This window comes from Sarcophilus harrisii, chromosome 3 (assembly GCF_902635505.1).
Source record: "Sarcophilus harrisii chromosome 3, mSarHar1.11, whole genome shotgun sequence".
In the NCBI taxonomy this organism is placed as follows: domain Eukaryota; kingdom Metazoa; phylum Chordata; class Mammalia; order Dasyuromorphia; family Dasyuridae; genus Sarcophilus; species Sarcophilus harrisii.
Window position 1 is genome coordinate 441,165,396 of NC_045428.1, and position 16,667 is coordinate 441,182,062.

The 16,667-nt window shown below is 33.3% G+C and overlaps 1 protein-coding gene across 1 annotated transcript in view; it reads left to right on the forward strand.

Moving 5' to 3' along the window:
- MIPEP (mitochondrial intermediate peptidase) overlaps positions 1-16,667 on the forward strand; it is a 159,565-nt gene that overhangs the window by 52,486 nt on the left and 90,412 nt on the right. The window contains exons 11-14 of the mRNA XM_003764462.3: positions 3,337-3,490; positions 4,932-5,009; positions 9,469-9,673; positions 11,479-11,588. Coding sequence (XP_003764510.3) covers positions 3,337-3,490; positions 4,932-5,009; positions 9,469-9,673; positions 11,479-11,588 — 547 coding nt within the window. The remainder of the gene's footprint in view (positions 1-3,336; positions 3,491-4,931; positions 5,010-9,468; positions 9,674-11,478; positions 11,589-16,667) is intronic.

The following is a 16,667-nucleotide window of genomic DNA, read 5'->3' on the forward strand; positions in this document are numbered from 1 at the left end:
GGATTTCTAATTTTTTATATTTTCTGAGCAGATTCAGATTCTTAATAGATAAATGATTTTCAAAATTTCTCTTGAACAGTTTTTCACTCTCTGAGATTTTGTCAGAACTTCATAATTTAGCATAAAAACTTTAAAAATATATGCAATTATAAAAAACAAAAAAGTATTTGATATTTCTTCATCTGTGAAATAAATGGATTAGACTAGCAACCTTTAATTCTCTTTCATCTCTAGATCTGTGTAAAACATAGGAGGAGTATGTTAGACACCATTTCAGTCCTATTGTGCTCTGCTCTAAGTAAGACCTCATCTGGAGAATTACTTTCAGCTCGGAGAACCATATTTTAGAAAGAAAAGATGGAGTTGTAAAAGGGAAGAAAGGAAATAAGCATTTATTAAGCATATATTTTACAAATATATCTCAAATTAATCTTCAAATTAGGGTAGATGTTATAATTGGCTCCATTTTGTAGTTGAGGAAACTGAGGCGGATTTTTATAACTCTAGACCTTTTATTCTATTTGCTGTGTCATCTAGCTACCTAGAAGATTGATAAACTAGTTGGTATCTGGAAAAGTACAAAGAAAATTTTGTAGAATCTTAAATCTCTGCCTTGTAAAGATAAATTGAAGGAATTGGGATTGTTTAAATATGGACTGAAGGGTCATGAGAGTTGTCTTCAAGTATTTAAATGACTGTCTTGTGAAAGAGGGATGAAAATTATTCTGTAGGATGGTAAGAGCAGAATTATGGGGAAAACTTGCAAAAGGCCCATTTTAGCTTAATACTTTAAAAGAAACTTCCTAACAGAGTTATGTAAAAGTAGAAAAAGCTTACTTAAAAATTAGTGAATTTGCCCTTCCGGAATATTTAAACAAAGTTTGGGTGACTATTTTCTGCATGTGTTGGCATAGAGACTGTTTTTCATCTATGAATTATGTTTAAATAGTCTTTGAGAATGACTTAGGTGATCAACCAGAAAACTGTTGTTTCGGCATGAGATGATAAAGGCCTGCCCCAGGGTATTGGCAGCATCCAAGGCAGATAAAAGCATATACAAGTTATGGTATGAAGGTAGAATTGACAAGTCTTGGCAATAAATTGGATATAGGGGTTTAGAGAAATTAAGGGGTTGAGGATTATCTCTAGATTGTGAGCCTGAGTATCTGGGAAGATATCTGGGAAGGTGTCCACAACACTAATTGGAAAGTTAGTAAGAGGGTAATTTGGGGGAAGTTTAGTTTTGGACATGTTATGTTGACAATATCTATGAGTTATCTAGTTGGAGCTAAATAAATAGATCAGAGAATTATCTATATACAGGATGATAATTTAATCCATGGAAGCTGATGAGATTAAAAGCCAAATAGTATAAAGAAAAAAAAGAGAGAGCCCAGAACAGAGGCTTGAAAGACACTCATAGTGGATGTTATTTGGATGGAGATCCAACAAAGTATACTGAAAGTAGACTCATAAGAGGAGGTTTAGGAGAGAACAGTGTCCTGCAAATCCAAAAAGAAGAGAGTAGCAAGGAAAAGAGGGTGATCTACAGTGTGAAATGATGTAGAAGGGTTGAGAAAGTTGTTAAAACATTTACCAGCGTACTAATGAGTGCAGTGATTGAAGGTTATGGTTCAGATGAAGAACAGGCAAAAAGATATGTGGAGTGACAACAAAATGTGATTAGATAAGGGAACTTCAGATTTTGTGAACATGGAAGTTGAATACTTGGAAGTGAGGGTCAGATCAAAAATTTAATGACTATCTGTATATAGCTGACATGAGACAGAGTACTAGATGAGGGGAAATGAGTAAGGTGAGGAACTAGGAAGTTAGAGTATTTGAGGGACTATTTGTATGTATGTTGAAGTCCCCTAATACAAGGGCAAGACCTGAAGAAAGATTGAGAATTAGACATTGAACTCTAGGAGGAAAGGAGAATGTTGTGAAGGATGGTCAGTAGTAGCTGCCAGAATCTTAATTGAGTAATAAATATATATTGAGCAAATCTCAAAGAAGGATTTATTAAGTGATGGAGAAAGAGAAAAAGAATCTGGAAGTGATCATAGGATGCTGAAAAGAATAACTTTATAAAAGTTACTAGGGTGTTTTTTTGTTTTTGTTTTTTGTGTTTGTTTGCAAAAAGATTCTCTGATACCTAGCTTTTTAAACTGGGTTGCCACACCATATGGGATGTCACAACTGAATGTGGGGATTGCAAAATTATGATTTATTATCAGTAAGTATTTGATTTGTATACCTATTGTAATACCTGTATACCCAGGTCACGTAAAAATTTCTCTGGCAAAACAGAGTCATGAGTGGAAAAAGTTTAAGAAGACCTACCATAATGCACTTTAAAAAAAAAATTTGCTAACTGCAAGAATAAACGGCAATCTTTTTTTTTCTGAATAAAGGTGATGGAGTTGTAAATAGGGTTTTCAGAAAATCATAAGAATTGATTCTTAGAAGTCATGTCTTTCCATTGAATATAGCATATTCACTGTCACAGAATTCATGTTGACATTTAAGATATATTAGCAAATCATTTATATTATAGCTAGGCAGTGAAATTAGTATTAAGTTTCTTTGAGAGGACAAAGTGAGGATAGTAGTAGAACTAAATACCTTCAATTTTTACAGTGCATTTTTCTCTTGTTTCTTCATATCTTAACAGATTTTATAATTTGTAAAAATAAAACATAGTAGCTTCATAATGAATTTTAAAATAATTCATTAGTCAGGTTAATACAGTGAGATTCTATTAATCATATTCATTAAATTATAGATTGATTTATAATTGGGAAATATTTATATTTATGATGATTTTTTGTTCTATCTTTTTTAATAAGAATTTTTATTAATTGATAATATGATTGTCAGAGTGCTTTTTTTTTCTGACAGTCCTATGAATCAGATACTGAAGGGATTATTATTCCTATTTTGAAACTGAGGAAACTTACTCAGAGGCATTAAGTGATTTACCCATTTTCAACTTGTTTTATATTTGAATAGAGATTCAGACCAAAATGTTTTACTTAGTTCACTCTTATTGTGAAACCACAGGGTCTCTTGATGATGGAATCATACTTAGAATTTCTAAGAATTTGAAATCTGCTTTTTTAAAGCCTAAGGTTACAGATTTGTTTCCTATTATTAAACCTAAGATGATCTTTTCCACTTTATCAGCAATATAGTAATGAGTTTTTATATTTTAATGTCAATTATTTTAATGTTAATTCACTATTCTGCTAAGATAACATTCTAAGATTTTATCTGACTTATTTGCAGTGCTAAATTGAACAAAAAATTTTTGAACCTCTTTTCTTCCTGTAGGTATAATATTGAGCCCACTTTATATTGCCCATATTTTTCGCTTGGTGCTTGTATGGAAGGTCTGAACTTACTATTCCATCAGCTCTTAGGGATCTCTTTTTATGTGGAACAGCCAGAAAAAGGTGAAGTGTGGTATGAAGATGTTCGAAAACTGGTAAGATACCCATCATGCATAAGCTTAGTGTTTTTAATTGCAGCCTCTGGCTAACCTTGACAACAGTGGCCACAGTGCCTTCACCTCTTTTCACCTTTTCATCTGCTCTCTACCTGATTGCTCTTATATATCTGTAACCCCTGCAATGGTTGTTTGTATTTATTAATTACCAGATCATTGATCACAAACTTTAGTGTGAGGATCTGGTTAAAATTGCCTTAACGTAGAATATCAAAGAAAGTCCTCTGAAAAAATAAATTCTTTTTTTGAACAAAGGAAAAGAGAAAATTAGAATATTTATAAATTCTAGATATAGGAGAATTTACATCATTGCTTTCAGCTTCTTAATTACTCTTTGATCTTTCGTCATCATAATTTTCAGGAAATCTTTAGAAAAACTTGTTAGAAATCATCTTTCTCCCTTTTTTTCCTTTGGATTTTTAAAAAATATTTTTAAACCAGTCTCTCATGTAAATTATATTGTGTAGTACCTATTGATTTTTGATCGAGAGTTGGAAATGATCCCAGAAGCTTACCTTTTAACTTAACAGTTGAGGAAATTGAGGCCTCAGTTTAACAACTTTCTAATAAATTGTGCATTTCATTATTTTTTTATCTAGTATTTATCTTGCTTGAAATAAGTATTTTTATATATTTCCCTTTTCTTCTTTCTAGCATTTATCTGCTCATTTCCCACACTAAATTTATTTTCCCCTACTTTACAATACTTGTATTCATTTTGTATTTTTTTCCTATGGTTTTAGCTAATTTCATCTAACTTGTTAAGAGAGGGAAATGGGGAAGAGAATGAAAAATTTGGAGAAAATGTTTTCCATCTTTGTAGTCAACAACTCTATTCCTGAAATAGATAAGTTTCCAGTGCCATATTTTTAAATAAAATGAACAAGCAAGATGACTTCCACAAAGAAGAGAGGAGGCAGGATAGAGTCATCCTCTTCTCTCCTCCTTGCCTTCTCTTTCCTTATTTTCCCCTGTCTTTACCATGCAGGCTTAAGGTAGAATATTCTCATCAGTGACATAAGGGGGACATAGAAGCTGTGTTGGCTTACCTTTGAACAGCAATGTTAAGATCACTTGGGGAATTATGGCTACCTCTTAAGATTTGAAAGGAGCTAATCAGACCAGAACATTTCAAAAACTGCAGAACTATAGCCTTTCTACAATATCTAGTGAAGTGTAAGTAGATAAAAGAGAATAAAGTGTTTTTAAATGACCACAAATAGGAGAGATATCAAATCTTTTTTATCTTCTGTTTCATATCCCCAAGCCAAAAAGTAAATATGTTTGCAGAGGAATAGAAGCAAAAGTCTCTATTTGTGGCTATACATTTTTAATACATACTTAGTTATGGTATAAGCAGCATTTGAATGTCAAAGTTTCAGATTCCTTCCTTCATTGTGATATTTGAAACTTCTTTCAGGCTGTGGTTCATGAAACTGAGGGACTTTTGGGATACATCTATTGTGATTTCTTTCAGCGAGCAGACAAACCACATCAGGTAATATGCTACTTAGAGGACTAGTTCTCCAATAACTGATCATCGTGTAAACTAACAGACCTATGAGAGGTAGACCTCAATGGAGTCATGATCTTTATTAAAATTTATTTATTTGAATTATGATTTTTAAAAGAAATAATTCACAATTAAAGTTAATTTTAAAACAGATCATTTAAATTATGATAAGGAATAAATATAAAGTATTTTCCTTGATATCCTTTACCTAGATACCAAAGGGTCAGATTTAAGGTATTTCTTGGTTCCTTTTTATAAAATACCATCCTTAGTCAGGCGTCTGGCAGATCCTTTGCTTAACAAAAACTGAATACTCAAGCCATTCTCCAATTGATAAATGGTCAAAGGATGAGAACACACAATTTTCAGATCAAGAAATTGAAACTGTTTGTAGTCATATGAAAAGATGATCCAGATTACTATTGATCAGAGAAATGCAAATTAAGACAACTCTGAGATAACGCTATACACCTGTCAGATTGGCTAAGACGACAGGAAAAGATCATGATGAATGTTGGAGGGGATGTGGGAAAACTGGGACACTGATACATTGTTGGTGGAACTGTGAACGGATCCAACTATTCTGGAGAGCAATTTGGAACTATGCTCAAAAAGTTATCAAACTGCATACCCTTTGATCCAGCAGTGTTTCTACTGGGCTTGTATCCCAAAGGAGCTTAAAGGAGGGAAAGAGCACCACATGTGCAAAAAATGTTTGAGGCAGCCCTTTTTGTCGTGGCAAGAAACTGGAAACTGAATTGATGCCCATCAATTGGAGAATGGCTGAACAAATTATGGTATATGAACGTTATGAATAATTGTTCTATAAGAAACAACAGGATGATTTCCGAGAGAGCTGGAGACTTACAAAACTGATGCTTAGTGAAATGAGCAGAACCAGGAGAACATTATACATGGCAACATGAAGACTATACAATGATCAATTCTGATGGACATGGCTTTCTTCAACAATGAGATGATTCAAGCCAATTCCAATTATTCAGTGATGAAGAGAGCCATCTATACCCAGAGAGAGGACTGTGGGAACAGAGTGTGGAACACAATATAGCATTCTCACTCTTTCTGTTGTTGTTTGCTTGCATTTTGTTTTCTTTCCCAGTTTTTTCCCCTTCTTCATCCAATTTTTCTTGTGCAACAAGATAACTATAAATATGTGTGTGTGTGTGTGTGTATATATATATATATATATATATATATATATATATATATATTGGATTTAACATATATTTTAACATATTTAACATGTATTGGACTACCTACCACCTAGGGGAGTAGGTGGAAGAAGGAGGGAAAAAGTTGAAGTAGAAGGTCTTGCAAGGGTCAATGTTGAAAAATTACCCATCCATATATATGTAAATAAAAAGCTTTTAAAAAATTTTTTTAATACCTACCAGACAAGTTAAAGATAATGTTACTTTTCATTCATATAGCACTTTATAGTTTTCATAGTGCTTTAATTATTTCACTTGATCCTCATAAATCTTATAAAGTAGATGGGGCAAATATTTTTGTTATTGTTCAGTCATTTCAGTCATATTTGAACCTTTATGATGCCACTTAGGATTTTCTTGGCAGAGATACAGAGCTTGTTTGCCTTTTTCTTCACCATCTCATTTTACAGGTGAGGAAACTGAGGCAAACAGGATGTAGTGACTTATCCAGAGTCACACAGCTAAGAAGTGTCTGAGGTCATATTTGAACTCAAGAAGACAAGTCTTATTGCCCTAAGCCCAGGACTCTGTCCTCTACACCTTTTGCTGTCCTGAGGCAAATTTTATTGTCCCCATTTCAAGATGAAGAAACTGAAGCTCATAGAAGTTAAGTGAGTTATACATGGTTATAAGGCTAGTTAGTAGTGAAACCAGAACTAGAAACTGAATCTGTATCCTAACTAATAATTTGATGATGGTGTGCTTGCATGAATTTTGGCTGATGGACAATGTTCTTGTACTTTCCCAGTCACCAGTGGAGTGAAGCAGGTTTGTTTGCTTGCTTCTAAGCTTTTTTTAAACATTACGTTTTTGCTGATGTTGTCAGACACTTTCAACAAGAATGAAAACAGCATCAGAGTCACCTACTACACTGATGGTAAATTATTTAATTTGAAAGTGTTACTTACATACAAGCCAAGGCTAAAGTGGAGAGAGAGATGATGCATGATTTTGTTTGCAGTTGATTGGACACTTGATGTAGCCTCTAAAACTAAAACTAAAATGCAACAAAGTATGGATTGATTTTCTGCTGTTTGTGCTAATTTTGGCCTAATGACTAATACCAAGAAAACAGAGGTTCTCTATCATCCAGCATCGTACCATCCGTACATGGAATCATTGGTTACAGAAAATTGAGAAATTCTGAATATTGTGGATAAGCTCACTTACCTTGGCAATATACTTTCCAGGAATATATATATATTGAAAATGAGGTGGATGCATGCATTGCCAGAGCTGGTTCAGTGTTTGAGAGACTGTTAGATTGCCTACTGAACTGAAAGTCTAGAGCTGTTGTACTGATCTCATTGTTTTATGCCTGTGAAACCTGGGCAAGTATAGCTATGCCATACTAGGAAACTGAATCACTTCCATTTGAATTGTCTTGGGTAGATTCTTAAGCTCACCTGCAAGATAAGGTACCAGAGACTGAGGACTTCTCTTGAGGTGAACTGCTAAGCATTCAGACCTTACGGCAGATAGTGCAACCCCAATAGTTTGGCTACGTTGTTTGAATTCCAGATGTACATTTGCCTAAAAAATTCTTTTATTTTATGAAGAATTCATACAAGGTAGGCACCCACATGGTGGTTAGAAAAGGTATTTTAAGAACACCTACCAAATTCTTGAAGAAGTCTAGAATTCATTGTGAGAGAGGGAAGACACTGACACAGGGTCATCCAGCATAAAGTTTATCAAAAAGGTGCTATGCTCTATGAGCAAAGCAGAATTGTGGTAGCTCCAAAAGAAAAAGACGCCCAAATGTAGAGACTTCATCACTCCAAATCTTCATGTGGACTATAGTCTTTCAAACTTAATGGTATGATTAGCCACAGCCAGACACATTATACATTGACCTGAACATTATATTGTCATTTTGGTCTTCTTTGATCACAAAGGACAAATAACAGCCTACTTAATTTTGTTTCTCCGTTCTGGGAATCCTCACTTTGTATGACTAATACTAATTTAGAGACCAGTATATCCAAATAAGAAAAAAAAAAACAGGCAAATATTTATTGAATTTTTTGCATTCATGTTCAACTCTTTGTAACTCCATTTGGAGTTTACTTGGCAAAGATACTGGAGGGGTTGTCATTTACTTCTCATTTTACAGATGAGGAAATTGAGGTTAATAGGATTAAGTGACTTGCCCAAAGTCATACAGCTAGTTAGTATCTAGGGCCAGATTTGAAAGAGGAATTTTATTGACTCTACACCTGGCACTCTTAAATACTGTGCCACCTAACTATCCCAATAAAATAAGTTTCACAGGTATGCATTCTATTTTTTTTTAATTTAATAGCCTTTTATTTACATGATATATACATGGGTAATTTTACAGCATTAACAATTGCCAAACCTCTTGTTCCAATTTCACCTCTTACCCCCCCCACCCCCTCCCCTAGATGGCAGGATGACCAGTAGATGTTAAATATATTAAAATATAAATTAGATACACAATAAGTATACCCGACCAAAACGTTATTTTGCTGTAGAAAAAGAATCAGACTCTGAAATATTGTACAATTAGCTTGTGAAGGAAATCAAAAATGCAGGTGATGCATTCTATTTTTAAAATGTTTTTAATAGATGCTAAGTATAGTGAATAGGTATAACTAAATAGGTTAGATAATGATTAATAATTTGTTGGTGTGATATAATTTTTCTGTGGTATATTTGCATTTCAAAATAGAATTCTCTCATTCAGTTTTTTAAGGAGTATACTAAGCTGTCAATACGGCTCAGATCTTTAATTGAATCATTTTCTAAACAATTTTTCTAATCGAAAGATAAAACATTCTAGCAACTTAAAAATTTACAAATACATTTTAAAAATATTTTTTCTCCTCAAATTTATTTTTGCTTCCCTCACTTTCTAGAGAGCAGGAGCTATGTTTTATTTATCCTTTTTTGAACCAGCATTACTGGGCACAAAGTAGGTATTCATATGCTTGTGAATTGAATTTAATATAGAAAAATATTTGCTAGCACACATCAAGGCTTTCTCAGTCCTTTCAAATATTAGGAATTTAAGAGGAATAAAAAAATTTTTATGAAAATTATATAGTAAGTAAAGAGAAAATTTAGTAGTATTAAAAACGAGATTTTAAGCACTTGCCTTTGGTATCATTTTATGTTGATAAATCCATTTGACTTTCTTTTTTTTTACCTTAGCCTTGTTTCTTCCTTTCTGCTTTCTGATTATGAAGGACTGTCACTTTACAATCCGTGGGGGAAGATTAAAGGAAAATGGTGAATATCAGCTCCCAGTAGTAGTTCTTATGCTGAACCTTCCTCATTCAACAAATAATGTACCACCTTTATTAACTCCTGGAATGTTGGAGAATCTTTTTCATGAAATGGGACATGCCATGCATTCTATGTTGGGGCGTACTCGTTATCAGCACGTTACAGGTGAGATGCTGAGAATGATTTGATCCCTTAAATATTCTTATTCATATTTGAGCATGAATAAATGTAACTGGTTCTATTAAAGTTTTTTTTAATTGGGTATATGGAAGAAAGATAGGACCTCTAAGTAGCTCAGGAACACGTGTGTGTGTGTGTTTGTGAAGGTCTCTAGCATCCTATGAATCTATGTGGTAATATAGACAAGAGCCAGATGGGATTGGTACTATTGATGGGTTTTGTCCTACATTGTTGAAGAGAATTTTGAAATTGTGTATTTAAGTGTGCATATTTGTATAGTTATATGCATATGGATAGATTCAGAAAATATACATATATCCTCATATATATAGTGAATTCATTTCGTTTCCTATTGATAAACATGTGTATGTATACCTGTACACCATAGACATGTGCTCATATGGAGACATATGCCCAGAACTTATTTTTTTGGGAGGAGGGGGAAGGTGGGTTAGTATGGGTTATTTCCCATTGAGATCAACTGATCAGATGCTGGGATGCAGAGAAATTAGTGACTTGCTATTGTTCCCTAAGCTACTGTGTAGAAGCAGAACTTGCACCTGAATCTTCCTGATTTTAAAACCAGCTACACTGCTTTCTAATGTGAACAATGATGAATAATTAATAATATCAACAGCTGACATATTGCACTTGAAAGTTTTCAGTGTACTTTACATAAATTATCTCATTTGAGCCTAATGAGAGCACAGATTTTTTCTTTAAAAGCTACTCAGAAAAACCATTTTGTTACTTTATGCATCCGTTCCTTTATCTGTAAAATGGGGGCAGTAATACTTGAAGTTCCTATTTCTCAAGGTTATTTTGGAGAAAGTGCCTGGTAAACCTTAAAGAATGATAATAGGTTATAATTCAGTTTCCCAGATGTGTGTTGACAAAGGAGTAAATGAAGCTCAGCAGAAAAGACTTGCCATTTAGGTTTCTCTCCTCTAATTTTTGGAGTTGGGATTTATGCGAATGGGAGGCCCTAGAGGAATCTCAGGCTTGTAGCTAGGATCTTGAGCACATTCCTTCTCATTGATTTCCTCCTTTGTAAAACAAACTGATCTCTAAGCTCTCCCTCAACTCTAAAGATTGTGTGACTTTTGCCTTATTTCTGGCCAAGCCCCTATAACCCAGCTCCAAGCCTTAATTATAGCTTATGGTGGGTGATGATTCCTTACCAGTGGTGAATTGTAAACAGGTAGCCTCTGTTGGAGTAAGTCTGGAGGTAGAACTTTCACTAAAGACAAAAATCAAAGAACCAAAGGTGTATTAAATAAAAATTAAATTCCTTTAATATTTGCTTATTTTAAAGAAATATATAGTTGCATTGATACTTTTCTGTATCAGCACTGACTTTTTTTAAAAAAAGAAAAAAGTTGGGATAGTGTGGATTTACGAGATTTGAAAGAGAAACCATGTTTGAGAATGGAACCCTATGAATTTTAAGCAAACATTTTTACCTCAATTGTTATACTGTCTCAAAATGATATATTTAATACATGGACATCTTGAGCATAGACAAGTTTGCTTTTAGAGAATGTGAGCATTTTTTTTTTTAACAAGGTGCTGTACTCATCTGTGAAAACGTTTTCTTTCACTTTTTGATTTGAAGTAAAATGCATAGGAATATAATAAACTTTTGCCAAAATGTACAATAATTTTATAGAAGTAAATATTGACTTAATGCATTAAAGTTTGTAGTTCATAAAAAGTCCAAGGAAAGTTTTAGAAGTTTCCTTAAAATTATTTTTTTACCTTAAATTGTGCCAATTGTTATTTTGTTTTAGGGACAAGATGCCCCACTGATTTTGCTGAAGTTCCTTCTATCTTGATGGAGTACTTTGCAAGTGATTATAGAGTGGTTAACCAGTTTGCAAAACATTATCAGACTGGCCAGGTAGGGGGAAAATGTACATGTTATAAACTCTTTGTTATTAAGTTGGACTTAGTTAAAGTTATGAATTTCACAAAGGAAATTATTCGTTTTTCCTTTCACTTGCATTAGGATGAAGGTAGGAAGGTCTACCTAATCATTTTGTGAGAAAATCTACTTTTCATCTTCTGAAGGTCTGTTCTCATCAGTGTTAAGGGAATGGTGTACAGCAAAGTCCCCAAATTTAGGTATGGTGTGGGAGTGTGTTCTTGTGCCTTCTGAAAACTCCAATAAAATTAAGACAGCCTATTGTGGGAGAGAGAGTTATGGTGACAAATGGCTTAAAATGTTACTAGGAATCATACACTTTTTAAGAATTCACAAATTTTCTATCATCTCTTGAATACATTGAAATAGCCATATCCTACCAAAGCTGGTTATGTAAATTGTCATTGGTGTCCAATATAATTGTGGAGCTATGGTCCTCTAGTAAAAATCCATTAATTCTTCAGTATGGAGAGTTTCATTATAATGTGCTCAATATTGTAGCATTTGAAATTTTTACTGCTTTCCAACACTATAATTCTCCCTTCACTTTTGTGCTTATATCACTTCCTTCAGATCATGAAATCATTTTTTGTTTTACTCAGATATTTATAGTGCCTCATAGAACTGAGCTGCAATGTTTAATTTTGCTTGCAATCATCTCTTTTCTCTAAATGATGTCTTATACCTACCCCCACAGGTAATGGGTCAAACTTTTTAAAATATAATTATGAATGTATATTCATTGGAAGTCCAAATAATGTACATACATACATACACATTTGTCAATTAAATTGCTTTTGAGTAAGTCAGTTTCCTGAAAAATTCTTCCAGTTTAAGGGTTAAAATCCTATAAAGTAAATTAATTTATTTGATTGCACATAAAAATAGTGATTAAAGGAGGAAAAAATACTTGATCTTTATCTTTTGCCATGTTGCAGTAATCATTCAATAAGCATTTACTAAGTTGTTGCTGTGTATGTGCAGGTAGTCTGCTAATCTCTGAGAAAGAAGCGAAACAATCTCTGTCTTCCAGGAGTTTGCATTCTAATGGAAACAGTATTGCATATCAGTATATGAATAATATATACAAAATGAATACAAAGTAGTTTGGGGAGAGAGGGCATTATTATCTGTTGGGGATTAGGAAAATGTTCATTTAGAAGATCATGCTTAAGCTTAGTTTTCAAGGAAACCAGAAACTTTTTGTATTGTATTGTAGGCACAGGAGACAATTAGTTCAAAGACCCAGAGAGACAGTAGAAATAGCATCATGTGATGAGAACTTTGAATATGCCAAGTATGACTAGATTGCAGAATGCAGGGAGGGAAGTAATGCCATTATAGCAGCTATATTCAGGTTAGTTTGAAATTTCAGCTATGAAATCATTCAATGACTAATTTTGTTTTGATAAGTTTCTTTGAAGAAGCTTGATTTGACAAAGTAATTACTAGTATTGAGTCAAAAGTACAGGTTTTAAGAGATTGTCTTGCTCTATCCTAAATGGTCCTGAATCTTCAGTTGCTTAACTTACATTAACTTTAAAATCTTTATCTGTAATATGGAGTTAATCATATTTAGGATTTATAATCTCAAAGGGGTTATTTTATGAATTGCAATTTTTGTTTTTTTAATTGTTAATATTGTTATATTCATGAGACAGAACAGCTTTATTTCCATTATTTGCCAGTTGATCAACAAATAATTATCTAGAGCCAGCATAAGCTATAGTAGCATTAAAGCCTCACCTTGAACTTGTAAACTTGATTTTTTCAACCCAAAGACTTATATATTTTTCTTTATTAAATTTCATCTTAATATTAATTTACCCCTAATATTCAATCCTGTTAAATTCTTTGAGGATCCTTACATCTTATTCAAACTATTCCTCCTAACTCTGTGTCATTTTCATTGTTGATGAACATGCCATCTGTGTTATCTAGGCCACTGATAACAATGCTACAGACCACATGTGAAGGGCCTCAGACATTTGCTAGCTATGTGATCTTGGGCAAGTCACTTAATTTCTGTTTGCCTCAGTATACTCATTAGTGAAATGGGAATAATAATCATACATATCTCCCAGGGTTCTTATGAAGATGAAAGGAGATAATGGTAAAGTGCCTGGCATATAATCAATGCTATATGAATGCTAGTAGTTGTTATTATCATTATTATTATTATTATTATTATTACACTCTACATTATAACCAATTAGATTGCTAGGTATTCCTTGATTTTGATCTGCCATATCCTGGGTTGTGCTTTAGCATAGTCATTTTCTTTGCCTAGAATGTGCTCTTTCCATATTCCCTTTTTTCATATATCTTCCCTTCTTTCAAGTCATTTCTCAAGTACTGCTTTCTCCATGAAGCTCCAGAGACAGTATGCTATCAGTCAACTAGAAAACATTTATTATGCATCTACTATGTGCTAAGCAATGCTAAATGCTAGTTATAGTATATGGGGACCAGAATTGAACTCAGGAAGCTCTGGACTCATGTTCTGCTCCGGACACTTCCTTGATCCATTTCGGGGCCTCAGTTTCTTGATCTGTAAAATGAGGGAGTTAGATTAGATAACCCTTGAAGTCCTATCTGTGATCTTGTTTTCTCTGATCCTGTGTTCTCTCCTTTCTCGTATTAAAAAAATTTTTTTTGTAATCACTCTTCATTCCTACAGCAATTTGCCTTGTATTATATTTGTCTGTGTACATTTTGTTTGCTCATTAGTAGATCATAAACTCCTTGAGGGCAGGAATAATTTTTCTTTTATTTTTGTAATCCTACTACCCTGTACATGTATTATTGCATATACCAAGTATTTCTTAATTATTGTAGAATTGATATGAATTTTGTAAAAATGGATGGTTTTTATATTTTGAAAGAGTTATATGTCTGTGGAAATCTAGAAACCTGAAGGTTGTAGCACAAGGAAAATTTTGGGTTAGGTTATTAACAAGAGAAATTAAAGTAACACTGTTGTAGGATATAATGCAGTTGATCCAGATGGAAATTAGTCAATTTCAAAGTCTTTTCAGAGGTAAGCAATAGTGGTATTTGCAAACTCCAACTATAATGTTAATAATAACAAGTGTGTGTGTGTGTGTGTGTGTGTGTTGTGTGTGTGTGTAAAATCCCTTACAGTTTACAAAGTTCTTTTCACATATTTTCTTATTTGATACTTATTTGATAATCATCCTGCTGCTTGCTAAACACAGTTTTGTTCTGTGGCAGATATTTTATCTTACTTTTACATATTTCGAAGTCATACGCTACTGAAAGTGTTTGACTTCCTTTAATGAAATCTTTATCTTTAAAAACTAAATGAAGCACTAAGAATAATTTCCTCTGGTCTTAATTAAAATAAAAAGACAAAAAAGTCATCTCATGATTTTGTAATAACAGATATTACTGAAGAATGTGATAATAGAATAAAGAGAACAAACTCTAATATAATAACACCTTGCACTTTGGAAGTTCTTTTATTAGTAAGTGCCCTTTTTCATTGATCTTAGAATAGCAGATTTCTGAAAGTTCAGAGAAAAGATAGTTGTATTTAATAGATAGTAACTCCAAAGAAATGGCATACTTTTACAAAGACATTCTGAGTTTATAATCATTATTCAAACAAAAATCAAATCAACCAGCAAGCATTTATTAAATACCTCTTAGGGACCAAGAATTATGCACTAGGTTGGAGGTATAAAGATACAGGGAGAAAACCAGTGTGGCTAGACAAATATATTTCTGATGGTCTTAATTTTAGAAGGTCCTATACAAAATAATGGAAAGAAGAATTCATAGTCAAGATTAGGTTCCAAAAAACACTGGGAACCTTTGAGAAAAATGTGAGAGAAGCTAAGGCCAGGAATAGAATGACCTTTATAAAAATAATAGAGGCAATAAAAGAGCTTTCAAAACTGTGTTTAGCAAGCAGCAGGATGATTTCAGAAAGACCTGGAGAGACTTAAATAAACTGATGCTAAGTGTAGTGAAAAGAACCAAGAGAACATTGTACACAGCAACAACAAAATTATGTGATGATCAATTCTGATGGATGTGGCTCTTTTCAACAGAGAGGTGATTCAAGCCAATTCCAATAGACTTGTGATGGAGAGAGCCATCTGCCTCCAGAGAGAGACTGTGGGGACTGAATGTGGATCACAACATAGTATTTTCACCTTTGTTGTTGTTGTTTGCTTGCCTTTTGTTTCCATTCTCACTTTTTTTCCTTTTTGAACTGATTTTTCCTGTGCAGCATGATAATTGTGGAATTATGTATAGAAGAATTGCACATGTTTAATATATATTGGATTACTTGCTTCTAGGGGAGGAAACGGGGAAAAGGAGGGAGAAAAAAAATTGGAACACAAGGTTTTGAAAGGGTGAATATTGAAAACTATCCATATATTTTGAAAATAAAAGCTAAAAAAACTGTTTAGAAGTAGAACAAGGATTATTTTGCTTGGGAAAAGTAATGTAATGTTAGAGAGAGAAAGCAGGACTAATCAACTTTTGTTTTACTGCTTACACTTCATCTTCAGGAAGCAAAATAATCTTTAAACTTGAAAGTAGAGGACTAACAATATTAAGAGAAATATAGCCCATGTTAAATGAGGAGATAGGAAGAAAGCACCACTTTACTCAAAATGAGTCCATTTCTCCATTTTGTTATTGTTGCTTAGTCATTTCAGTACTGTTTTAATTTTTTGTGACCTCATTGGGGGGTTTTCTTGGTAAAAATGCCAGAGTGGTTTGCCACTTCTCTCGCTCATTTTACAGATGAGAAACTGAGGCAAACCGGGATAAGGGATTTGCCTTAAGTCACACAGCTAAGTGTCTGAGGCCATACTTGAACTCTTGAAGATGAGTCTTCCTGATTCTAAGCTCAATGCTCTATCTACTGTACTACCCAGTTGCCATGTCTTCATAGTTATATGAATTGAATCTCAAGAAGGTGAATTGATATTCCAGAGACCTTATCTGTGATCTTTGAGAAATTACAGTGAATTAAAAAAATATTAGAAAACCATGAACAGACAGACATTTCAATTT